Source organism: Hibiscus syriacus, unplaced genomic scaffold (assembly GCF_006381635.1).
Source record: "Hibiscus syriacus cultivar Baekdansim isolate YM2019G1 unplaced genomic scaffold, ASM638163v2 tig00111430_pilon, whole genome shotgun sequence".
Taxonomy (NCBI): Eukaryota; Viridiplantae; Streptophyta; class Magnoliopsida; order Malvales; family Malvaceae; genus Hibiscus; species Hibiscus syriacus.
In genome coordinates, this window is record NW_024063090.1 from 52,850 (window position 1) to 79,657 (window position 26,808).

The 26,808-nt window shown below is 35.2% G+C and overlaps 2 protein-coding genes, 1 long non-coding RNA gene and 1 pseudogene across 7 annotated transcripts; 1 reads left to right on the forward strand and 3 right to left on the reverse strand.

Annotated features, from left to right (window-relative positions):
• Positions 1-631: 631 nt before the first annotated feature.
• LOC120163234 lies at positions 632-6,806 on the forward strand (annotated as a pseudogene).
• On the reverse strand, positions 2,944-3,767 carry LOC120163230. The gene is made up of 2 exons (XR_005519636.1): positions 3,472-3,767; positions 2,944-3,171 (listed from the first exon to the last, which is right to left on the reverse strand). It is a non-coding gene; the product is annotated as an uncharacterized LOC120163230 (long non-coding RNA).
• Positions 6,807-8,270: 1,464 nt separating the features above from the next.
• Positions 8,271-21,428, reverse strand: LOC120163237 (3-oxoacyl-[acyl-carrier-protein] reductase FabG-like). Of its 3 annotated transcripts, XM_039173217.1 has the most exons (6): positions 21,191-21,428; positions 19,829-19,905; positions 19,064-19,430; positions 18,634-18,863; positions 18,218-18,510; positions 13,313-13,326 (listed from the first exon to the last, which is right to left on the reverse strand). In XM_039173217.1, exons 3-5 carry the CDS (start codon positions 19,398-19,400, stop codon positions 18,232-18,234), a joined length of 846 nt encoding a protein of 281 aa, XP_039029148.1. In that variant the 5' UTR covers positions 19,401-19,430; positions 19,829-19,905; positions 21,191-21,428; the 3' UTR covers positions 13,313-13,326; positions 18,218-18,231. The 3 variants fall into 3 exon arrangements, with proteins under 3 accessions (XP_039029150.1, XP_039029148.1, XP_039029149.1); XM_039173219.1 differs by lacking the exons at positions 13,313-13,326; positions 19,829-19,905; positions 21,191-21,428 and adding an exon at positions 8,271-8,463 and having other exon boundaries at positions 18,231-18,510; positions 19,064-19,563; XM_039173218.1 differs by lacking the exons at positions 13,313-13,326; positions 19,829-19,905; positions 21,191-21,428 and having other exon boundaries at positions 18,030-18,510; positions 19,064-19,563.
• Positions 8,427-21,019, reverse strand: LOC120163236 (3-oxoacyl-[acyl-carrier-protein] reductase FabG-like). Of its 3 annotated transcripts, XM_039173214.1 has the most exons (5): positions 11,068-11,128; positions 10,897-10,965; positions 9,337-9,703; positions 8,855-9,084; positions 8,465-8,743 (listed from the first exon to the last, which is right to left on the reverse strand). In XM_039173214.1, exons 3-5 carry the CDS (start codon positions 9,671-9,673, stop codon positions 8,465-8,467), a joined length of 846 nt encoding a protein of 281 aa, XP_039029145.1. In that variant the 5' UTR covers positions 9,674-9,703; positions 10,897-10,965; positions 11,068-11,128. The 3 variants fall into 3 exon arrangements, with proteins under 3 accessions (XP_039029147.1, XP_039029145.1, XP_039029146.1); XM_039173215.1 differs by lacking the exons at positions 10,897-10,965; positions 11,068-11,128 and adding an exon at positions 20,965-21,019; XM_039173216.1 differs by lacking the exons at positions 10,897-10,965; positions 11,068-11,128 and having other exon boundaries at positions 8,427-8,743; positions 9,337-9,673.
• Positions 21,429-26,808: the final 5,380 nt, after the last annotated feature.

Consider the following 26,808-nt stretch of genomic DNA (forward strand, 5'->3'; position numbering starts at 1 on the left):
ATTATCAAAATAGGTAAACTCGGTAGAAAAACCCGGTAAAAAATAATGTTTTAGGTAGCGCTTTACCGGATATGTTACCAAAACCGGTAAAGTGTCCAATAATAACAAAACCGATAATATCTTTTCTTAACAGTATTTTAAGACTGTCGCACGTGAGTATTTCATCTAAATACAGTACATTACAAGACTAAATATATTCCAATCTTTGAAATAAGCCATCAATGTCTCATCTCATGTTTAATGATTTAAGGGGGAACGAATAATTTTACTATTAATTTATGATATTATTAGATGTCATATGACATGATGACGTCTTAGGAACCATTCGAATCATAATCGATTCGATAACCTCCATTAAAGGTTATAATCGATCTTAAAGACATAATTATATTGACAGTTCGAAGTGTGAAGATGATCTTACCATAAAAATTTATCGAAGAAACATGGTGAAACAATTTCGAAGGAACAAATAAAACACTTACAAAAATATACTAAAAACATACGTTTTGAATAAATTTCTTCTTTCATATATGCTTTTAAATATTTTTAAATAAATTATACATTATCAAATAATCTAATTATATCCAATATAATTACACCACTGATCAACGAAGCAGTAAATAAACAAACAAAAAGATTGATTCTCAGTATGCAAAACAGGGGTGAATTACTACTTTCAAACTGTTCAAAGGCTTTCAAAAGCTTAGTTAGAAGAAAACAAGTTGATTCAGTTCATGTAAGAAGACAAGGTCACCAATTAGCCAGAAAACTAACTGCTCTTGACCTCACTGCCATTGGTATTTCTCACCACTTTGTACTTCTATTTCCTCTTCTGCAATTTGGGTTTATTTAATTTCCCATTTTTGTCTCTGTTTTTGTGGGCTCTCTTTTCTGATTGGTTTTGTTTCTGTGAAAATTTGGTCATTTGTGTGTGTGGTTTTAGTATGGAGAAGGAACCAGCATGAATATTAGCTATGTTTTCTCTTTTTAACCTTTTAGTTGTGTGATGAGTGCTAATTTTATAAGTTCGTCCTCTGAAATATTATAAGTTCACTGCTAGCATAAAATCCTGCATTTGCATTTGGGTGGTGGTTGATTTTTCTTTGAAGATTTTATTCATGTATGGAGCTAGAGCGAGTGATCGCCGCCGTTCGAGATGTTCAAACATTTTGACATTTGCTAAATGATCTTGTCGGAACTAGCTAATTGATTAACACACCTTGATTAATACAATCAGGAGTCGGGACAACCATTGGTGCCGGCGTATATGTTTTTGTCGGAACGGTTGCCAGAGAGCACATGGGACCTGCTCTTACTGTTTCATTTCTCATTGCCGATCTAGCTGCTGCGTTATCGGCTTTCTGTTATGCAGAGCTCGCTAGTCGCTGCCCATCCGCCGGGAGTGCATATCATTATGCATATATATGCATAGGGGAAAGGTAAGCTGAAATCCTTTTACCATTCTATATTTTCCTGAACGAGGGAATTAGATCCGGGACATCATCGGTTACGGCACCATTTTATATGTATAATTGAATCTGATGTTAGTTTGTAATGTAAGAACTCAGTTACTTGCAGCGTTGCTTGGTTGATTGGTTGGTCTTTGATTCTGGAATACACGATTGGCGGTTCCGCTATTACTCGTGGCATATCACCGAATCTAGTGAGGATTTATTTCTAAAAATTGTGTAATACTGTAAATTTATTGTGCGAGGGGAAAACCCCATCTCTAGCGACTGTTGTAAGATATTGCTCTGTGCTTTAGGCCTTATTTTTCGGGGGTGAAGATAAGCTACCTGCCTTTTTGGTTCATCATGCTATCCCTCAGCTTGGTGTTGTGGTGGATCCATGTGCAGCAGTTTTAGTTCTTATCGTTACCGTTCTTCTGTGTGCTGGAATCAAAGAGGCAGGCTATTGGTTTTCTATCTGTTTTACTTACTAGTTTTTCTAATTGCTTTAGTTTAACACTTGATATTACAGAGCTCACTGGTATAAACCACTGTTACAACGGTGAACGTGTGCGCCATGCTTTTCGTTGTAATAGCTGGTGGCTATTTGGCTTGCAAGACTGGATGGACCGGTTATGAACTTCGTGACGGGTAGCTATAATCTTTTTCATCTACATTGATCAAGTTTTTTTTTTTTTGGTTAGCTCTCCTGCTTACATTTTCCTTTTGATTTTGCAGGATTTTCCCATTCGGTGTAAACGGGATGCTTGCAGGATCCACTAGTGCTTTTTTCATACATAGGTTTCGATGCAGTTACGGGTGCAGCTGAAGAGGTAGTTCCAGTTTTTCATTATCTATCTTTTAGCATGAGTGAATTCGCATAATTTGACAAGGCACCTAATAATAGAAATTTCATCTAGTTGTTATCATTGATATATATACATTTCCCCGCTTCATGGCAGGCGAAAAGACCTTTACGAGATTTACCCTTGGGCATCGGGACGACATTGACACTATGTTGTATATTGTACATGCTCGTATCAGTTGTTATTGTCGGCTTAGTTCCATTCTATTCATTGAATCCTGACACTCCTATCTCCTCGGTTTTTTCTGCCAACGGAATGCAGTGGGCAGCGTAAGCATTATGTTTTTTTTGTAGTTCATAGTGTCGGTTCGTTGGTTAAATTCTAAGGCATGTTCTCCAAAACTTACTTTTGAACCCCGTGATCGATTTTTATACTTCCTAGGTACATAGTCACTGCTGGGGCAGTTACCACTCTCTGCACAAGTTTGATGGGTTCACTTCTTCCTCACGTATTTGGCGCTTAACCGGTTCTAAACTTGCATGAGAATGCAGTGGCCTATATGTTTGTTAAATTACGGTTTTACGACTTTATATGCATATTTCTTCAGCCACGGCTGTTGATGGCGATGGCCAGGGATGGATTATTACCATCGTTATTTTCCGACATCAATACGAATACTCAAGTTCCTATAAAGAGCACAGTGACAGCTGGTATGCTAGCTGCAGTATTGGCTTTATTTATGGATGTTTCGGGGATGGTAAGTTAGTTCGATTAACTGTGAATTACAGAAATTTCATGGGACAGGATGCATGTCCACCGATTGGTATTCCAACGCTCCAGCTACCACCGAGCCACCAAGCCGACCTGCAAAAGTCCATCCAACAGTGACCCGCATCCATCGAATAGTGACGGGTTTCCTGCAAATCAAAGAAAACCCAATAAACAATAGAAACAAAATCAAAATGGTGTCCCGATGATATCTACCATGACAAAGCAAAATAGGGGCACTCATACCCTATGTTTCGGGAATCAAAGTAACAAATCAACAGTCACCAATCATGCATCAAAATAAAAACAGAAGATAGAGGGAACAACGAGGCCATTCGGAGATTTCCAGAAAAGAAGGAGAAAACGAAAAACCAGAAAAAAAGAAAAAGAGAACTACTCAAATCGAACAAAAAAAACCGAGAGAGAAATAGAGAGAGAGGAGACTGTACCTTGATCGGAGGAGTCAGCGAGAGGAGGAAGGGTCACCGGTTTCTTGTTTTCTCGAAAGGTAAACAGTTAGATCTGTGGCTTTAGGGGATGTTTTAGGCTAAGGGGAGTCGGGTTTCGAGATGAGAGTAAGGAGAGGACACTTTTGAGGTGATTTCCTCTCTCCGACCACCGCCGGCCACCGTGAACTCTGCCGTGAGTTCCGCCTGTGGCCATTGCTTCTTCTCCCTGTGGAGAAGAGAGTTGAGAGCGTTTGAAGCTCTCTCTCTTCTCCCTCGGTTTGAAACTGAGACAAATGAAGGGGTTGGCCTTTTGGTCTTTAAATTATATATATATATATATATATATATATATTATGCAAAACGACGTCGTTTGCTGGGGTTTTTTTGCTTTTTTTAGGTTATGGTTTAATTATGTTTTTAATTCTTCTATCTTTGTAATCTTATGTTTTAGCCATTTAATGAAATTTCACTTTATTTGATTTCGAGCATTTACGTTTTAATTATTATATTTTAGTCATGTTATTATGTATTTTGTTGTTTCTTTTGATATTTAAATTTGGCCTTAAGATTTATGTATGTTTCATTTTGGTCAGTTTTATAGTTATGTATTTTGTATTTAGTACATCATGTTCATAAAACTTGTATTTTGGGCACTAGATCTTCTGTTGTTAATATTTTTATAAAATTGTACATTGTATTCTGCATTTATAAATATTTCATTTTAGTCCTGTCTTATCTCTGTTTAAATATTTAGATATCTAACTGTTAATTTTGCGTGGTTTTCATTTTGGTCATCAGTTAATGATTTCCATTTATTTCATTTTGGACTTAATATTTGTTTACTTTTCATTTTGATCCCTATTTGATCACTAATGTGGTTTAGGTAAATACTTTGTTTTAAGCTCTGATTTATGATTTAGTTCATTTTAATCACTGATTTTGTGCTTTGTGTAATTACGTGAAATTTCTAATTTGGCCGTGATATTTATGTATATTTTATTTTAGTCACTATGTGTTTGTTATTTATTTTCAATTAAATTCTTATTGTGATTGTTAACTTTTAGCTTAGTGTATTTTAGTCCCTATTTGTTGTTGATCTGTGTATTGGTTAATATCTGATTTTTAGTGATAATTTACGTTTTGAATCATTTTAGTCCCTTTTGTACTTTGATTTAATATGTATATTTATTCATGGTGTGATTATTTTGTTTTCATAATTTCTTTTATACCAAATTGTATGATTAATCACATATGTAGATAACGGTTTTGTTTTTGTGTGGTTCAACATTCGTTTGTTTATTTAACTGCTAATCGTTCTATATCTATAATATGGTTTATCACAAGTTTATTAATATCTTTTCAATTTTTTATGAAAATATTATTAAGTATTTTTTATTATTATATTATTTGTTTGACGTGGCTATTTTAGGCATTTGTTTATTTACTTAATATTTATCAATCTTGAATGTTTGTCTAATAATGTCCCACCTTTATGTATTTATTATATATGTTAATTTATTTTTTTTAAATGTTCTTTTGTCAATGTTACATGTATGTATTATTTGATATTAAAATTTTAGTGGTTTATTCGAACATTTTCGAGAACACAATTTGTAGAATGAGCGTGGAAAGTTTCACTTGATCGAAGTGATGCGATCCGATATAACATTTGAACAAAATGTTAACTTGAAATCAACTTTATTTTGTTAATTAATTCATTTCGCGTTTTAAATCGAACAACGCACTACATGTTACTCTAAATAACATTTTATTTCATGCAAATGTTGTTTCTCCATTTTATATTTGATTCGTGTTTTTTTAATATCAATGAGAAGGGAATATTCTAATAATGATAAGAAATATTTGAGTTAGCTTTCCCGACAGAGGATTGTTAATTTTGAGATTTCTTTTCAATTTAAAGAATTTCATCTATTTATTTAATTCGAAGTAAATTAATCAATGTTCGATAAATGGATCACAATTTACTTTATATTCGATTCATCATTTCTACCATTTACGACAACTTGTAAGCGATCAAGTACCAGTTTTTGGGCGCTGTAGGGTGCTAATCCTTCCCCACGCGTAATCGACTCCCGAACCTATTTTAATCGAATCTTTGTAAAAGCAGACCAGGTTTTTATTTTAAAAATGATTTTTATTAAAAAAAATTTTAAAAGACGTTTTTAGGTATTTGACTTACCTAACCCAAAGGTCGATGACGACTCCAATCCAATTTTATTCAAATAAATCCAAAATTCACCCAATTTCTCAAAATTAAAGTCACAATCGTTTTTAAAATAATATTTTATTGTCTTTTAAAAAAAATGGTTATGACAATGACAACATCGTCGAGCAAAGTCCTCAACTATCGGAGCATGGGGAGGCTTCAATTCAGTATCCACTTATTGAGAAACAATTCACTGAAGGTAATCAACATTATCAGGAATGTGGCTACTCTTGTTTCTTTTGCTTTCAGAATTGATATGGCCTCCATTGTTTATGAACAATGCATTATTATTAGCTTGTGACCGGTAATTCCGAGGAGGTTTAGAATACTCCTTCCTTTCTTTTTCAAGTTTCTCTGATAACTTTTCGGATTCACATGCTTTACAGATAAAAAATGTCGATGCAAACGGAGGAAAATTGCAGTGTTGAATATAGCTCTTTTCTGCATAGTTGTTCTCGTTCTTACGTCGGCAGCTTCTGCTGATTATCTTCCTAGGTTTGTCAACGTTTTGGAGTATGTTTCTTCTGAATGTGGAATGAATTTAAGCATGATTTTTTTTCATCTTAATTCATAATAAAAGATTCTTATGCTTTTAATTGCTCCGTCCCTGTACCAGCCTTGTTCGTTTCAGCTCGGGCGCAATTGGTGCAGCGATTCTGTTGTGCGGTTTGATCGTTCTTGCATGTTTAAAACAGGATGAAGCTAGGCACAGCTTTGGGCACACAGGATGTATGTTCAACTTTTATGTGGTAAATACGGATAAGATTTCGTATATTTTCGAGTACTTATCTACCAGTTCGATAGTTCGTAAACCGTTGAACATGTTCTTTAAGGTGTATGACTCGATATTCACCCGTTTACAGGTTTCCTGTGCCCGTTTGTTCCCTTTTTACCGGCAGCTTGTATTCTGATCAATGTATATTTTATTTACTCATTAGTCTCGGGTGAGTAATCAACTTGCAGATGCATTGTGTGAGTCGTTTTTCAATTCTGATAGTCCCATTTGATCGATATCTAACAGCGTCGGCACAGGGATCCGTGCTTCGGTCTGGCTGATAATCGGGGCTTCGGTGAATGTATTTTACGGATGGAGGCACAGCTCACTTAGGACCGCGGTGTATGTTCCGATGGAGTATCTGGACCACATCTACTGCGCATCATCCAGCCATCAGGTTTAAACTCTCAACTCTGAATTTGGGGATGCTCCTGTGACACATTGTTCTGAACCACTTGTGTATAACGATGAACCACAATGCTCTCACTTTTTTTTTATTTTTCTTCATGCCCCATATAAACTTGGATTTCCAGTGTGATATACACAATACTTTATAACTTTTATAAAGATATAATAATATGAGGATAAGGATTAGTGACACATCTTTGGTACTAAGTTTTGGAGGGATCTAATTATTTTTTTAATAAAAATTTCTATTTCTTTTTCGAAACTTTAATCACAATTTTGGGAATTTAAAAGAAAATTGTAGTATCAAAAAAGGATATTTAAAAACTAAATTTCTTAATGGAAAACCCTAAGATTTTGAATGATTAAATTAAAATTTTCAACTTTTTTTAAAAAAAGAATTTGAAGAATATTTCTACAAAAACTTAGCGTCAAAGCCCCTCAGCTCTATCATTCATTCCTGATAATTAATATATATTTAACATTAATATATATTTAAATTATGAATAATTGCTTTATATATTTATATTATAAAAGATTTTTTTTTGACTTAAGTGGGTTATATATCATTGTTACGTGACATTTAAAAAAACTTAAAATTACCGACAATCAGTTGGTCTAGTATGATGAGGCATTAGGTTCCTTAAGTAAAGTCAAGGGTTCGAATTATGACGTTTGCGAACGGAGCAAGCTGGGTTGGGAGGGTCACCTTCGCCTCTACAGTATCCGATCTGGATTAGTCGATCAATAGATCAAATACCAGTAATTAATTAAAAAAGGTTAAAATTTTAAATTATAATTTTTAAATCTTATCGAATCTAAATTTCAAATAAAACATTTAACATTAATGTATCTTTTTTTTTAAATATTTTTTCTTCCCCCTCTAATCCATCAAATTATTTATAGGAAAATCCATTTAGTTAAAATGTCTTCGCTATCCTAATTTCCTATGTTTCATATATTTTTTTAAATTAATATAGGATGATTACAAGGTTTTATCACTTTAAAATCTTACTTAACTATTGACGATATATGCATTATATAGACACAACTACTCGAATCTATAATCTCTAGGAAGAACAACATTCTCTGAAACAATGAGATAATTTGATGGGTTCATGTTTCGTATATTATTTTATTCAAATCATCCATATGCATTTTGGTCTTTTTAAAGATAATATATAATTTTCTTGTGGAAACAAACTTATTAATGTTTCGTATATATTGTAACGCCACTACCATACCATACCATACCATACCATACCATAACATAACATAATAAGAATTATAGGAAAAATATTTTATATCTTATTTATGATTAATGGAATGTGCATCAACATCATAATAAAAATTATATGTATATATCAACGTTATGATCACGATTAAGGAAATATATTTTTTGGAGTAATTTATAAATGAGGGAATGAAAGTGAAGAAGCAGACACTATATTATCACCATCTTAATCACGTGGTGTAGAATTTAGACGACTAAAAAAGGCCAAAACATAATTAGAATTGCATCAAATCTTATTATAAGACGGAAAACATCCCTTCCATCCTTGTTTTACCGTTCTCCTTCTCTATACTCAAAGCGAAGAAAATATGGGAACACCGGGCAAGGTAGCCCCAGCATCAACGATGAATATATTGCCTGTTACGTACTCCGATGAATCATAGATCAAGTATTTCACAAGCGATGTTAATGCCGGATCCGCCGTACCAAAAGTTCTTAATGGCACCGTTTTCTCAGCCACAGTTGTTAACCAGTCCTTCTTCATAAGGTCTTGTGTGATCTCCGATTTGAAAAGCCCTGGTGCTATCGAGTTCACTCGGATTTTATACATCCCTAGTTCCATGGCCATTGTCTGCATAACGGTCATAGTAGATTTCATTATTCTGATGCATAATGGTGTTTGGGCACAGCACCAATGGAAAACAGTCATAAAGTGGTAGGGTTGTTTTGGTACAATATTTACCTTTGTCATGGTGTTTAGGGCTGCTTTCGAGGAAGCGTAAGCCAGGCCTCCGGGCAATTGCCCACGGTTAAGACCAGCAATGGAAGATATGTTGATTATGGATCCTCCTTGATTTGCATCGCGCATGTGCATAGCAACATACTTTGACACCAACCAAGACCCTGTTAAATTGGTTCTAATATTCTGATTCCATTCCTCCTCAGACAATTCCAAAGGATCCTTCACCTGACCTGCCAATACGTGTAATACTTGCAAATGATGAAGAAATTCCAACCCAATGATTACGAATCGAAAGAAAGGAGCATCAAAATTCGACAATGTTTAACAGATGTCAGTTAAAAAGATGAAGCTGGAGCTGATTTCTTTCAAAATTGAGATACGTTCCGGTAGATCAAACCCAGAGCTTCGACTTGAAGTACAGTGTACAAACCCGTTTTCTAGCAATTTACTAGTAACCCTTTCATGATTGCTAAGTAGAGTACCTCTAATGCCAGCATTGTTTATTAAAGCATCGATCCTCCCAAAGGCATCCCAAGCTGCTTTGACAGAGCTCTGTATGGTGGCTCCGTCAGCACATACATCAAGCTCCACAGCAACAGCTCGAGGACCACTAGATTGGGATTCAGGAAAGCTGAGGCGATTGATATCTTCACAGAGGGATTTAAGGCGATCAACACGCCGTGCGGCAGCCACGATACGACAACCAACTTTAGCCAAGTCAAGACAAAAGTCACGACCTAAGCCGGAAGATGCCCCTGTCACCATCACCACTTTGCCGCTGAGATTGGTCCACGGCTCTAGTTGCTGCCGGTCCGCCATTCCCAAGAACAGAGTGGATGTTGAAACAATCTGAGATAAGGTGGACATCGAAGGATACAAAAATAAAATAATATAATCGTTAAGAATTGTACTAGCCATCCATAACACTCATTTGTAACACTTCTTACGCGGACTGTCGGTGATCCCAGGCAAGAAGTGCCACATTCGATGCTCGAGAGCATCTAAGTCGAAATTTCACAACTTGATTACCAAATCAATTCAACCATTCTCAATTTCAAGTAACTAACACGCTAAATAAATACCAGAACATCATGCCAAATGTTTGATATCAACAATTCAATTTTCAGAATACATTTATCGTATCCGCCAACGAATCACATAATCAAAATCATTATCTTTAAAGTTCCCAAATTTCCAAATGTCTAGTAATACCCACATTATATCCTATGTATTTGTCAAGGTATTAAATCTTGTTCATATAGTTATTATCAGCAGAAAATCATCCCAAAACAAATCCATAAGGTATACTGCAATTAAAGAACATTTCATTGAAGCTCAATTTCATCTATCTATTGATTGATAGTATTTAAGCGCCTATACTCTATGGCAAACCGAATTCACTCTTTGATGGATTTTGCGATCGGACATACTCTCCGTTGGATTTACTTAACAGATATACTCTCCGGAGGATCCAACTGGACATCTACATACCAATAATCTCCCAACTCCATGTCCATCACCAATTCATCAAGAGCTAAATGCATAAATTCTCTTACCAATTTTCATATGCTCATTGGCATGTTTCAAAATTTTATAGTATTTTCCATGTAAACATAAATTCCATTTCATATGTTTACCTAACTCCCAAGTACAGATTTCATGAAATCCAATTCCAATTGATTTTCAAACATGGATTCCATATTCTAATTTCAAAACTAAATTCTTCTTTAAGTCAATCTTTCTCGAAACAAATTCAACATGTACTTTTATATATTAGAGTTTCTCAAACATGACGAGGGTGAAAGGGAATATTTTGTCTAAAAATATAGTCATAAAATCAACTCAATAAGTTAGTGCAGGTGGAACCGTAAGAGATTTGCATTTGAGTTCATTGGGTACATGCTCCATTATAAGGTATTCGTTTTTTAATTGATTTATTTAAAGATTAAAGACAAGCATCTTTGTAATAATATTGATTTCAAACATGAGCTTTAATATTATGGAAAGAATCAACAAAATCTAAGAAATTAAAGAGCACAAACCTAATTTACTCCAAAAGAATCTCAGGAAGTATCCAAAATGCTTCCTTCAAGCTACTACCTTCCCTTTCTCTTTCAAAATATATCAACATTCAAACATATTCAAAATCATTCTCATATATATCATGATTCTATGTAAAAGAATGACGAAATCTATGGTCAGTTATCCCTTACCTCCGCTATTCGGAACCCATTCTTTCTTCAATCTATCACCCAATTCTCGTAGAGATTAGATTGAAGTAGAGTTTTGAAAAGGTGAGGAATATAAAGAAGGAATCAATGGGGGTTTTCTTCCCGGTCAATGAAAATGAAATGGTGGCCTCTCTCCCTTGAAATCTCAGTCAATGAAAGGAAATAGGAAAGGAAATAGGAAAGGAAAGTCTTCTTTTTCTAATCAATGGCCAAGATTTAGCTAAGGATGATCTACATCCATCCATCAAACATTCTCTTATTCTCTTTTCTGCGTTCCCACCTATCTACCTACTCGTGTTTAATCACTTTTATTTAACCAAATTAATTAAAAATATTTTATATTTTATATGAATTTTACTTAATTTTATTCATGAAAATTTGTTCTAAAGATTTTAAGGTAAATTACATTAATCATCACTGAACTTTATTCTCTCTCATATTTCATTCACTGTATTTAAATTTGTTCAATTTTCACTAAATTTAACGTAATTACAATTTTGGTCCCTCAGTCGTTTCTCACTAAACAATATTATAAATGAGTTGTTATATAAATGTAAAACGACATCATTTTTGTAAAATTTTGTTTTTCTAAAACGGCGTCGTTTTAACGACGTTAAATATTTAACGATTGAGTGATCGAAATTATTAATTGTATTAAGTTCAACGAGAAAATTGAACGAATTTAAAAAAGAGTGAATGAAATAAAAAAGAGAGTAAAATATAACTGTTAATTAAAATTGAACTTCATTAATTATGAAATTCAATTTTAATCAAATTATTAATAGGAGAGAGAGTTAAATATTCTACAATCATCTTTTAATAATTGGATTAAAATTCAACTTCATTAATTAAAATAGATGCCAGCTACGCGGCACAAAAACCAAACCCAACGGTTTTGCTTTGAAAATCGAGAGGAAATTTAACGCATGGATATGAAACAACAAACGGAAATGGGTAAATTTTAATTTTAATATTTTAATTTTATTTTATTTTATTTTCACTCCTATTTTATCCATTAAACTTTAAAAAAATTTAAATTAATAATTAAATTTTATAGGTTACATTTTTTTATCACTTGATCGATTTCTCACTAATAACTTGATGACGTAGATTAATTTAACATCAAAGAGGCCATATCATATTTACATTAAATATAAATAAAAATAAAATAAAGGTGCAAGATTTATTTATTTGGAGCAATTTTTTTAAAAAATAGCTTTTATGATCAAAATTTCACCATGGAAAGAAAAAGTGTACGAAGAAGATAAAATTAATGTCCGAGTCAAACTCTATTTTGATTTCTATTTCGATCAACAATTATGAAATTTGAACTGAGTTAAAGATGACATGATCATATGATTATCCCGGAAGATAATTTTTTTTTGGTTTAAGGGTATCATTTGCTCCTATAGTAGACTCAATTTATCATTTTCATCTCATATTATATTTTCGCATCAATTTAGCCCTCAAAGTTGTTTAATTACATCATTTTATATCATACTCCTAACTTAAACCCTAAATTATAAACCCTAAGTCAATATTTAAAGTTTATAATTCATGGTTTAGAGGTTATGAGGTTATAGTTTGAGGTTTAGGGTTTATAATATAGGGTTTTAAGTTAGGGGCAATGTATAAAATGATGTAATTAAATAATTTCGAGGGTTAAATTGATGTGAGAATACAATAAGAGCGAAAGTAATAAATTGAGTCTACTATAAGGACAAAAGTTACATTCGGCATTTTTTTTATTGTAATAATTATGACAATTGATGGTGCAAATCATGTCAATTTTGTAATAATATGAGCTACCAATTATTTCTCGTGCAAAGATGCTTCGGTTGGTTTTCTCAAACGCGTCCATCTTTCCTCTTTGGTAAGTGTGTGCCTTGTTGACGATCTGCGGCTTTCACAGCCTCCTCGCTCACCTCCACTCCGTATTTTCCGATCTCCCGATCTAATCCAACTCTGAGGTTTTTCGATATCTTTCCCTTTCTCAATGTAATTTTCTCATAAATATATATAATTTCATCTTGTTTTTGCTGTGGTTATTGATATCTTCTTCTTAGCTTCACCATCATTAAATTATATATATATATATATATCTGTATAAAATTCTGTTCTTTGTGTTAGTATACGACAAAACCCGATATCTCTTACAATTTTCCTTCCTTCTCAGATCCAATCCTTTTTCTGTCTCCCAACCTGATAAGCTTTTAGATTACCATTTTTTAGTATTTTGATCTCGAAATTTTGATTTTTCTTCTCGTTTTGCTAATTGGGTATTTCCCTGTTTTATGGGTTTTCTTTATTTATAGTCAAGCACAGTCAAAATCCTTTGTTTTTGTGTCTGATTTGTACTTTTGCATATTTGTAGAGATTTATGTGAGCTGAGTTTAGCTTATTCTTTGTTGCTTTGTTTGAAATTTGTATTAATGGAATTGCTCGCTTGCTTGTCAGTTTTGCTTTGAGTAGGATCTACTGGATCTATATTTTTGTACTTTTATTTGAGTAAGATTTACTGGAATTTTTTTCTAGACTCCTAGTATCTTATATCATTATCGATTTTTAAGTAAGTTATAAATCCAATCATTGGTTTCTAGCCGTTGGCCTTAAGTTAAGTAAGATAGTGTTAATTTGTCTTAAAATCCTATTAAGTAACCAACTAGGCTTCTTAGTACTCCTCAATTCTCTAGCGTTTTATTGGTGCATCTTCTGTCTTCTTTGGATTCTTTTTTCATAGTTCCTCATAGCTTCGGCTATAGATGATTACTTGAGGTCATGTCCTTCTTTTAGATCCCATAGGGCGTATAGGGGGAGGGCTCAACAAAGTGGTGTCAAGGAGACTAGACTTTGAGTTTGTTCGTTGAATGTAGGCACATTAAATGCTAGGCTGTTGGAGCTGACCAACGTTCTTAGTAATAGGAAAATAGATTTTGCATGTATTCAAGAGACTAGGCGGAAAGGGGCTCGCGCCAGAGAGTGTAATGGGTACAAGTTATGGTATTTAGGCGTAGATAACGCTAGAAATGGGGTGGGTATCTTGGTATCCTCTAGGCTCAAGGAAAATGTAGTTGAAGTTTGTAGATACCGGGATAGGATCATGATGATTAAGGTTATTATAGAAGCGAAAGTGGTGAATGTCCTTTTAGTGTACGCCCCACATGTTGGCCTAGAGGAGGGGGATAAACATTGCTTCTGGGATCAGTTAGATGATGTACTTAGGAGAATTTCAGAGGACCAAAGAGTTTTCATAGGGGGAGACTTCAATGGCCATATAGGTAGTACAACCGACGGGTATGACGGTGTTCATGGGGGTTTCAGTTTTGGTAGTAGGAACCAGGAGGGGCGTACGTTACTTGAATTTGCTACTGCACACGATATGGTGGTCACTAACTCATTCTTTAACAAGAGAGATATGAACTTGATTACGTTCCATAGCGGGGGACATTGCACCCAAATCGACTACATCCTGGTTCAAAATCGGGATCGATGAGCTGTCATTGACTGTAAGGTGTTTCCTGAAGAGGCATGTGCATCACAACACAGATTGTTGGTTTTGGTGTTCCGCGTACGCCACGGGTGGAGCACTCATAGGAGGGTTAAACTTGGTAAACCTAGAATCCTTTGGAAGAACTTACATGGAGCGACAGCTGATGACTTTAGGAGTAAGGTTTTGTTTAATACAGGTTTTGGAACTAAAAACTCAAATAATGCAGATATGTTATGGAAAAATATGGTAAATTCCATCAAAGAGGTGGGCAAAACACCCTTGGGCTGTCGACAGGAAAGGTCAAGGAGCATAAATAATCATGGTAGTGGAACGATGAAGTCCAAACTAAGGTGAAGACAAAGCAAACTTTCTTCAAGGAGTATCTACAATGCAATGACGACGAAGAAAGATCGAGAGCTAAACAAATATACAAGGAGTCAAATCGGGAAGCCAAGAAAATGGTGGCTAAAGCAAAGGATAAGACATACGAGGAAATGTACAAGAGATTAGACACCAAGGAAGGACAAAGCGATATCTTCAGGCTAGCAAAATCTAGGGAGAATAGGAAAAATGATATAGGTAGCATTAGGTTTATTAAGGACAACAATAGTGTTCTTTTAGTGAAAGATAATGATATTAAGAGGGTTTGGGATAGTTACTTCTTTGGCTTATTTAATGACGGTGCCTCTCCCTGTAGAGATAGTATTGTTGATGGGTCAACCGACCATCATACTACGACCAACTACTGCCCTACAAGTAGGATTGGGTTTGAGGAAGTCAAATTGGCTTTTAGAAAGATGGGGAGGGACAAAGCTGTAGGTCCATATCAAATTCCTATCACTGTGTGGTTGGCCCTAGGAGAAGAGGGAGTTAAGTGGTTGACCAACATCTTTAATATTATTCTAGAGACTGCCAAGATGCCAGAGGAGTGGAGAGAGTCTACGGCGATACCAATCTATAAGAATAAAGGAGATCCCCAACATTGTGGTAACTATAGAGGTATTAAACTACTCAGCCATACCATGAAGCTATGGGAAAGGGTGATAGAGGCTAGGTTGAGACAGGTTACTAAGGTTTCGGAAAACCAATTTGGCTTTATGCAGACAGGTCTACTACGAAGGCGATTCATCTTCTTCGACGGCTTATGGAGAAATATAGGGAAAAATAGAGATCTTCACATGTCGTTCATTGACCTTGAGAAGGAGTATGATAGCGTTCCTCGCGATACGATTTGGAAGACCTTGGAAATGAGACGAATCCCAACAACTTATATCCGGGTGATTCGTGATATGTACTGTAGATCTACTACATACGTCATGACTACAGTTGGCGACACCGAGGCATTCTCGGTGGAAATTAGACTCCACCAGGGTCGGCTTTTAGCCCTTACATCTTTGCCTTGATTATGGACGACATCTATTGTGAGACACCAGACGGTGTTCCATGGTGTATGCTTTTCGCTGACGACATTGTCCTAGTTACTGAAACAAAAAACTGAGTTAAATAGTAGACTGACTACCTGGAAGACTGCTTTGGAAGAAAAAGGTCTAAGGATAAATATTGAAAAGACAGAGTATTTATGTTCAAACTTCAGTGGGGACCAAAACAATGAAGATGTAGAAGTATACATAGGACACTTTCTCCCCTCAAAGGATTATTTCAAGTACCTAGGGTCTATGATACATAAAGACGGGGGTGTGGAAGATGACGTTACACAACGTATAAAGGCGGGATGACTAAAGTGGAGGGCTGCTACTGGAGTTTTGTGTGACAAGAAGGTGCCCCTAAAACTTAAGGGAAAATTTTATAGAATGGCAATAAGACCAGCGCTGCTGTATGGATCAGAATGTTGGGTAATTAAGAAGGATCACATAAGGAGGATGGAGGCCGCAGAAATGAGAATGCTTCGATGGGCATGTGGTAGGACTATGAGGGACATGACACCAAACTCTGCTATTAGGATGTCATTGGGGGTGGTTCCTGTATCCGAAAAAATGAGGGAGGGAAGACTACGGTGGTTTGGACATGTCCTTCGGCGACAACTGTCAAATGTGGTCAGGAGGGTAGAGTCAATTACAGTCGACGGTGCCAGAAGGAGAGGACAACCAAGGCGGAAGTGGGAAGACTGCTTGAGATCTGATTTGAAGGATTTAGCCCTTACCGAGGACATGACATCTGATAGGAATGTATGGAGATTTAAGACCAGGGTAGCCGAATAGTGCGGGCCACATCCATAGGGTGTATAATCTCTGTCTTCTTTTATGCCTTTGTAGTAATTTCCATGACTTCTACTTTTTATACGTTTATGTCATTGGAATTTATGAAGACTTAGAACTAGGGTAGCGGAGTAGTGTTGCCTTAGTTTAGGTTTTAACCTATTTGCCTTTATTCCTTCTCGTACCTTACTATCGTTGACTCCTGTGTATCATTCTCTTCATGTTTCCTCTTTTTAAATTTAGTTGGGTCTTACGTTTCTGTCTATATGCAGAGATTTTTACGTAGGGATTTATTTGCAGGGATTACTTCCCGTTACAGACGCGCATATGAAGACTGCATATGAAGACTGCATATGAAGACTGTACAACTATGTATTTATTTATTTATGTATACATGCATTGTATTTTATCTTTATTTTTAATTTTTCTGACTGCCGGAGGTCTTCCACAGAAGCTGCTCTCAACCTGGCGTTGGGGGCAGCCTATTACCATACCTCTCCTTACCCCATTGCATATGGGAAAATGATTTTGTTGTTGTTGTTTGTTTGAATTTTTACTTTGATTTGTTCTTTTTTTTCTCCTTCTTACCTGTATTTTTGGTGGATCAAGTTTAAAAATGATTTTTGATAATCAAGGTTGAAGACGATTTGTGCATTAATTAGTGAAGGTTGATGATGATTTCTAACTTGAATATTGAAGGTTGATGATGGTTTATGTATTAGGTATGGAAGGTTGATAATGTAACTTGGATAGGTTTTTGTCATTAATATTCTGTTAAGCATTTGAAATGTTAATGATATTTTATTAAGTATTATTTTGTCAATGCTATTATAAAATATTAAGGATATGTCCATTGTATTTTATTAAGGTATGTGTAGTTTTATAAAGATTTAAGGATTAATCTCGAAATTTAGAATAATATCATAACAATTAAGTCTAATCTTAAAATTTTATGAAATAAGGATTTTAAGAGTCTATTTATTTTTACTAAAAATTAGATTACGAAAACATCTTATTTGATATAATGTAAAAAATTACTTGTAACATTTAATTAAATAATCATTTTGATTCATATTTTTTGAGATATTTTAACCCAAATATTTTATTTTATGAAAGAAGACCCTCCGTAAATGAAAATCATTATTCAACAAACAGTTAACGTTCCAAAATAAGGATCATTTTACTCTAAAATGAAATATTAAGAACCAAAATACTCTAAAAACAGAACAAAATAACCATTTAATCAAACACGATAGATATTTTTTAACATTATGCCAACTTCAACTGTACCATTTAAATTATACATAATGATACGGTGTACTATTTAGAAGACTACAATAGGCATAAACATGAACAGAATTTTATGCAACAAATCTTATTATAAGACGGAAAACATCCCATCCATCCATGTTTGCTACTAATATACAGCGGCTTGCATCCTCAAAGCGAAGAAAATATGGGAACACCGGGCAAGGTAGCCCCAGCATCAACGATGAATATATTGCCTGTAACGTACTCCGATGAATCATGGATCAAGTATCTCACTAGCGACGTTAATGCCGGATCTGCCGTGCCAAATGTTCTTAACGGAACGTTTCTCTCAGCCACTTTTGTTAACCAGTTCTTCTTCATAAGGTCTTGTGTGATCTCCGATTTGAAAAGCCCAGGTGATATCGAGTTCACTCGGATTTTATACATCCCTAGTTCCATGGCCATCATCTGCATAAAAATCATTGCAGATTTCATTATTCTGATGCAAAAATCATTGCATAATGGTATTTGAGCACAGAACCAGTGGAAAACAATCATAAATCCATGTGGCTGTTTTGGTACAATATTTACCTTTGTCATGGTGTTTAGGGCTGCTTTCGATGAAGCGTAAGCCAGGCCTCCGGGTAGGTGCCCACGGTTAAGACCAGCAATGGAAGATATGTTGATTATGGATCCTCCATGATTTGCATCGCGCATGTGCGTCGCAACGTACTTTGACACCAACCAAGACCCTGTTAAATTGGTTCTAATAGTTCGATTCCATTCCTCCTCAGACAATTCCAAAGAATTCTTCACTTGACCTGCAAATACATGTAATAGTTGAAATTTCCAGCACGATGGTTACGAATCGGACGAAAGGAGCATAAAAAATTAACAATTTTTCACAAAAAAATAAGTTCAAAGATGAAGCCGGGACTGATTTTGCCCCGTACATCTACTATGATCATGCAAAACAAAATAAGAACATGGAAATTTTAAAATAAAAAACAAAATGGAGTACCTCTAATGCCAGCGTTGCTTATTAAAACATCGATCCTCCCAAAGGCATCCCAAGCTGCTTTCACAGAGCTCTGTATGGTGGCTCCATCAGCGCATACATCAAGCTTGACAGCAACAGCTCGAGTACCACTAGACTGGGGCTCAGGAAGGCTGAGGCGATTAATATCATCACAGAGGGATTTAAGGCGATCGACGCGGCGTGCTACAGCCACGATTTGACAGCCAGCTTTAGCCAAGTCGAGACAAAATTCATGACCTAAGCCGGAAGATGCCCCTGTCACCATGACCACCTTCCCGCCGAGGTTGGTCCATGGCTCTAGTTGCTGCTGCTCCGCCATTCCCAAGAACAGAGTGGATGTTGAAACAATCTGAGAAAAGGTTGAATCAAAGGATACCAAAATTAACTAATATAATCGCCGTCTTACAAGAAAGTCAGAAAAATTCATGAATGATCCATAAGCTTCTATTAATATTTTATTTTCATCCATGATCTTTAAAAATTGTACTAGCCATGTATAACCCCCATTTATAACACCTCTTACTCGGACCTATTAATATTTTATTTTCATCCATGATCTTTAAAAATTGTACTAGCCATCTATAACCCCCATTTATAACACCTCTTACTCGGACTGTTAGTGATCCCAGGAAAGAAGTGCCACATTTGATGTTCGAGAGCATCTACTATAATTTCTGATAATCTAATATATTTAACCAAATTAATACAAGATTTCTTAGAAATTTCAGTACAGTTTCCACTACTAACTTCTGGCAGTTTAAAACATTTTCCACAATTCACAAATTCCACAACCTCCCAATGGTCTCACCATCAGTTTTCCACATCTAAAGCCATATATGAAATTATAAATTCCAGTTTCATCAATCAAATCACATTCCATAACTTATATGCTTCTAAATTGAAACTTCACAACTTAATTACCAAATCAATTAAAGCATTCTCAATTTCAAGTGCAAAACCACATGCTAAATAAATACCAGAACATCATGTCATATGCTTGACATCAACAATTCAATTTTCAAAATATATTTATCATATCCGTATAACGCCCACAAATCACATAATGGTTATTTTTGAACTTCTCAGATTTCCAAATATCTAGTAATACCCACATACATCCTAGTGTTTTCCAAGGTACTATATATATAATCATGCACACACACACACACATACACACATAATCATACTCAAATTAATTCAATACTTGTAGGTATTAAATCTTGTACTCATACAGTTATTATCGGCAAAAATCATCCCAAAACAAATCCATAAGGTTTATTGCAATTAAAGAACATTTCATTGAAGCTCAATTTCATCTATTGATTGATAGTATCTAAGTGCCTAAACTCTTTCAAACCAAATTTACTCTTTGATGAATTTACCAATCACACATACTCTCTGTTGGATTTTTCGAAAGGATCCAACCGGATATCTATCTCCTAACTCCATGTCCATCCATTAGACCAATTCATCAAGAGCTAAATGCATAAATTCTCTTACCAAATTTCATATACTCATTTGCATGTTTCAAAATTTATTGTATTTTACATATAAACATAAATTCCATTTCATATGTTTACATAACTCCCGAATACAGCTTTCATGAAATTCAATTCCAATTGAATTTCAAGCATGAGTTCCATATTCTAATTTCAAAACTAAATTCTTCTTTAAACCAATCTTTCTCAAAACAAATTCAACATATACTCATATATTAGACAATAAAGTTAAAAAACTTAGTGTGGGTGGAGTCGTAAAAGATTTGTATTTGAAGATAAAAGACAAAAGCATCTTTGTAATAATATTGATTTTCAAGCACGAGTTTCAATATCATGAAAAGAATCAAGAAAATCTAAGGCAAAGAGAAACTAAAGAACACAAACCTAATTTATTCCAAAATAATCTCAGAAAGTATCCAAAATGCTTCCTTAAAGCTACTAATTTTCTGTTTCCCTTTAAATTCCTTTAAAACATTTTATCAAAAAAAAAAAAAAAATTCCTTCAAAACATATCAACATTCAAATATATTCAAAATCATTTCATAAAAAATATATATAATGATTCTCTATGAAATAGAAATGATGAGATATATGGTTGGTTAACGCCTACCTCAACTTTCGCTCACTAAAACCACCATTCTACTGGTAACCCAGTCTTTCTTCAATCTATCACCCAATTCTTGTACAGATTAGATTCAAGTAAAGTCTTGATTGGTGGGTTTAACAAAGTAGGTGAGGAATATGAAGAAGAAATAAACGGTGGGGTTTCCTTCCCGGTCAATATTGAAATGGTGACCGCTTTCCCTTGAAATCTAGGTTAATGAAGTAAAATAGGAAGATACGTCTTCTCTTTTCTGCACTTAACTCTATTTTCTTTAATATATGGCCAAGATTTAGTTAATTTTATTGAATAAAGTTAAGGAAACTACTTATATGGTTACTCATCAATTACTTAATTTTTATTTTGGTCACCTTACTATTATTATTCCCCCAAGCATGCCTAATTTAGTTCTGTTTTGGCCACCCACTGTTAAAAATTTAACGATGATGTTAAATAATTTGGATTGAGTACTACAGAGACTCAATATGAAAGCAACTCTCCCAATCTTATTTATTCTATTCGTAAATGCTATTCATACCACACATTTCTTAAAATATTTACGTTTCATCCTTCTAGACCAACGTATTGTTGGCATGGTTTGCCATTATTTAATTGCAAATCCATTTAACACAATCGCATGGCTCGCGAAGGGAAGAACATAAGTTGATTTATGAAGTGATCTTGATCATGTTCATTCCAGTTTTACTTTGAGCTATCCATTCAAGTGCAATTTGCATGCGGTGTAAGATGGATTGATTTTGGATGGAATTGTGCACGATTTATCCATTTGCTACAGAATTGATCATAATTGAATGCTGCCTATCGTTCAACTAAATAACAAGTACCGAGTGCAAAACTGAGTTTATAACTCGGTAAATTAATTCTACGATTCCAGTTCATCGTACAAACTACAACCACTTTCGTAGTTATGATTCATTGAATAATACAAGTACCGAGTGCAAAACTGAGTTTATAACTCGGTAAATTAATTCTACGATTCCAGTTCATCGTACAAACTACAACCACTTTCGTAGTTATGATTCATTGAACTACATCAACCCTTGCAAGGAAAAATAAGAGAGATGAAACTCTCGAATCCCAATGATAGGATGTTAGTGGTGAGAATATTAGGAAAAACCACCACACTTGTTAGTGGTGAGAAATTGCATGTATTATATATATATTCAATTTCATAGTGTAAACTTAATTACACGTAAAGATATGATTACAAAATAAATGGAAAGAATAAGCTAAACAAGCTCCTATAATTGAGGGTCAATGATACATATGGAATGTCTTAGATTAGGGTAGAGGATCCTCAACCCCCTGCAAGCTAAGCGTCGGATTGGAACAGACGTGTAGCTTGGATCTGAAAAATTGAAAGAGAGGCCTAGATACACTTTTGGTGAAGATATCAGTAATATGCAAGTGTGAGGGTACATATTGTGTCCGAAGTTTGCCAGCAAGAACAAGTTCGCGAGAAAGTGGTAGTCTAATTCAACATGCTTGGCCCGCTTATGAGAAATAGGATTGGAGCTCAAAAAAATGGCACTTTTATAAGCCAAAAAAAGTTCTGCTCGTGAGAGCAAGGGCACGATATTCAGACTCATAGCTGGAACGAGAAACGATCGGTTGCTTCTTGGCACTCCAGGAAACCAAATTGTCACCAAGGTAAATGGAATAACAGAGGTAGAGCAACGAGTGTCAGGACATCCTTCCAGTCAGCATCAGAGTAAGCAACTAAAGTACCGGAAGCAACATATGGATGAAAAGAGAGGCCAAAATGCAATGTGCCCTTGACATAGCGAAGAATGTGTTTGACAGCAAGAAAGTGGTCATCTGTCGGAGAGTGTAGAAATTGACTGACAGAGTTGACAGTATGAGCAATGTCGGGATGCGTGATGGTTAAATACTGAAGAGCACCAACAAGAGATCGATAAAGAGTAGGATACAAAAATAGAGAACCATCAGAAGACAGGTGCTGGGAAACAACCATCGGAGTGTGAACAGGCTTGCTATCAAGTAATTGAGCACGACTAAGAATGTCGCGTGCATATTTCAGCTAATTGAGAAAAAGGGCATCAGTGGTTGGTGTAACTTTAAGACCAAGGAAGTAACTGAGAGAACCCAAATCCTTAGTAGCGAACTCAGAGTGAAGCTTACGAGTAAAGCTGTCAAGAAGAGAGGAATTATTGCCTATAATAACATTGTCATCAACATAAACCAACAAATAAATGATGTCGGATTGCTTGTGAAAGACAAAGAGTGATGTGTCCGCACGACTGCAAGAAAAACCAAGGTGAATGAGAAAGGAGCTGAATCGCTGAAACCAGGCACATGGTGCTTGTTTAAGGCCATAAAGAGCTTTCTTCAATTGAAAAACATGATTGGGGAAGCGAGGATCGATATACCCTGAAGGTTGTTCCATATAGACTTGTTCAGTAAGGTGACCATTGAGGAAGGTATTTTTTGACTTCAAGTTGGCGGAGAGGCCATCGGTTAGTCACCGCAAGAGAGGGTACAACACGTACAATGGTAGCCTTGATGACAGGGCTAAAACTATCCGTGTAATCAAGACCAGGTACCTGTGTATATCCCTTTGCAAAAAGACGAGTTTTGAGACGTTCGATAGATCCATCAGGCAAATATTTGGACCGAAACACCCATTTGGAGCCCACAATATTGGTATTGGCAGGGCATGGGACCAAAATCCAGGTACAATTATTTTGCAAAGCTTGAACTTCTTCATCCATGGCGGCAAGCCAAGAAGGATTCTTGGCAGCTGATTTGAACCCTTTAGGCTCAGTGGATGCCAGAAGAGCAGAGAGAAGGCAAGAGGATCCCAAGACAACAAGATTCGTCGGGTGGCGAAGTTTGAAAATACCAGCCTTGGCTCGTGTGAGCATAGGATAAGAACCCCATCAGAAAGGCAACAACAGGAGCAGCAAAGGGCAACTCAGTAGACTCAATAGAAGGTGAGCCAGAATCTGAGGACTGCAGAGATGGACCTGCAAGAGAATCATGGGCCTGTAAAGAATTATCCACGGGATCAATACAAAGAACACACGAACGAGATCTAGATTCAGTAATATGCTGGGAATGGGGCACATAAGAAGGTGGGGTTATGGTGGTGGGATAAAGACTTGGTTCCAGAAAATTTAAAAATTGGAGGGAGGATAATGGTTGGGCCTGAGAGGTATCCAGAGAGGGAAAATGGGTCTCATCAAACTGAGCATGGCGAGTGATATATATCCTAGAGGTTGTGGGATCAAGATAACGGAACCCTTTATAAGAAGAGTTGTATCCCATAAAAATGCAAGGAATACTACGAGGAGAAAATTTATTAGGCATGTAATCACGTAAACAGGGATAAACACGACAACCAAATGGGTGATTTTTTTATAATTTAGAGGGGAACCGTATAGAAGCTCAAAAGGGACTTACCTCCGAGAAGTGGCGTGGGCAAGCGATTGATGATGTAAGATGTAGTGCTAAAGGCGTCAACCCAAAAGCGAGGAGAAGTGTGAGAGTGGAAAAGTAGAGCCAAACCAGTTTGTCACATGATGATGTTTTCGTTCAACGCAACCATTTTGGGTGGGAGTATATGGACAAGATAGTTGATGATGAATGCCAGAAGTACGAAGGTGTGTTTTAAAGTAGTTACTAGTAAATTCTGTACCACCAATTAAAACAATATAATTGAATCAAAAACATGAATTAAAATAACAATTTTTGATTTTTGATTTAGAAATTTAAAGATAATTTTGAAAAATTGAGCGTTTTTGATGAAATTGGTTGTAAAATTTAGTTTCTAAACACTAAACAATCAATGCTCGATATAATGTTTATCCTAGATCTAATCAAAACTAGTCCTAAGTTCAAATATTAATAAAACAGGGGTTTTAGAGATATTACCTTGAGAAATTTGGATTTTTGTGAGAATGTGATGATTTTTGCACTAGTTTGATGATTCCAACAGGTTTAGGAGTTAAAAAATGAAGTAATTCTGATTTTGTTTGATGATTTTGGAAAAAGTAGAGATTTAGGGAGATAAGAGAGAGAACGACGTGAAAGAAGACTAATAGAGGGTTTTAAGAAAATAGGGTATTTTGGGTGTGTAATATCCAGACCCCGTGGGGGGGGGGTATCGATTCCCTACAGGGGGAATCGATTCCCATTCAAAGGGGGAATCGGTTCCCCTTCAAAGGGGTATCGATTCCTCCCGTCAGAAAAATAAAAAATATGTAATTTAAACACTTAAAATGCTAAATTAATTTGCTCTAGTGGTATTGGAAACTCATATTAAGAAGATTAACTATGTTCAAACAATCAATTCTATCCTTAAACATAATTTGAACATATAATTAATTTTTCACAAAGAATCATAAACTCCCCCTAACTAATAGCAAAGAATGCAATTAAAAGTGTCATATTTATAAGCATTTTCCAAAACTAATTAAAAGTGCTAAACTTATTTTAAATACTAAGTCAAGGTAGGTTGGTCAAATCTAATTCTCTCCTAAGTTTCCATAATCTTTCTTTATCTAAAGGTTTTGTAAATATATCCGCTAATCTGTGCAAAGTATCAACATATTCTAGAACTATATCTTTTTTTAGTGACATGATCTATAATGAAATGATGTCTAATTTCAATGTGCTTAGTTCTAGAGTGTTGGATGGGATTTTTAGCGAGACAAATAACACTAGTATTGTCACACTTGATAGGAATGGTACCTACTTTAATTCCATAATCAAAAAGTTGTTGTTTTATCCATAAAACTTGTGCAAAAAAAAAACAACCGACTGAAATGTATTCCGCTTCAGTGGTAGATAATGCAACATAATTTTGTTTCTTTGAAAACCAAGAAATCAACATATTTCCAAGGAATTGACAAGTACCGGAGGTGCTTTTCCTATCTAATTTACATCCTCCATAATCCACATCAGAGAAGGCATGCAAGCTAAAGCTAGAGTCTCTAGGATACCAAAGTCCTAAACTAGGAGTGTCCTTAAGGTATCTAAAGATTCTCTTAACAACTAGTAAATGTGATTCCTTAGGACATGATTGAAATCTAGCACATAAGCAAACACTAAACATAATGTCCGGTCCACTTACAGTTAGATAAAGCAAAGAGCTAATCATTGACCTATATAATTTAACATCCACACATTTACCTCCTTCATCTTTGTCAAGCTTTGTTGATGAGCTCATTGGAGTGTCATGAGGTTTCCCATTTTCCAGTCCAAACTTCTTGAGCATATCCTTGACGTACTTAGCTTGATTGATGAAGATGCCATCTTTTCTTTGCTTGATTTGGAGTCCCAAGAAAAATGAGAACCCCCCATCATGCTCATCTCGAATTCACTTTACATTAGCTTAGAAAATTCTTGGCAAAGAACATCATTAGTAGAACCAAATATTATATCATCAACATAAATTTGAACTACTAATAAATCTTTACCTTTATGCTTTAAAAACAATGTAGTGTCAACCTTCCCTTTTGAAAAACCTTTTTCAATTAAAAAGTTTGACAATCTTTCATACCAAGCTCTAGGAGCTTGTTTTAAACCATAAAGAGCTTTTGTCAATTTAAAAACATGATTTGGAAATTTTGAATCTTCAAAAA

Bases quoted from the DNA above. Each gene is read 5' to 3' on its own strand.
- LOC120163236 (XM_039173216.1), bottom strand. From the start codon at position 9,673: ATGGCGGACCGGCAGCAACTAGAGCCGTGGACCAATCTCAGCGGCAAA. The intron at 9,085-9,336 runs GTACTCTACTTA...ACGTATTGGCAG, and splicing joins AAACAATGCTGGCATTAGAG to GTCAGGTGAAGGATCCTTTG. The intron at 8,744-8,854 runs GTAAATATTGTA...ACCGTTATGCAG, and splicing joins CCCTAAACACCATGACAAAG to ACAATGGCCATGGAACTAGG.
- LOC120163237 (XM_039173219.1), bottom strand. From the start codon at position 19,400: ATGGCGGAGCAGCAGCAACTAGAGCCATGGACCAACCTCGGCGGGAAG. The intron at 18,864-19,063 runs GTACTCCATTTT...ATGTATTTGCAG, and splicing joins AAGCAACGCTGGCATTAGAG to GTCAAGTGAAGAATTCTTTG. The intron at 18,511-18,633 runs GTAAATATTGTA...ATTTTTATGCAG, and splicing joins CCCTAAACACCATGACAAAG to ATGATGGCCATGGAACTAGG.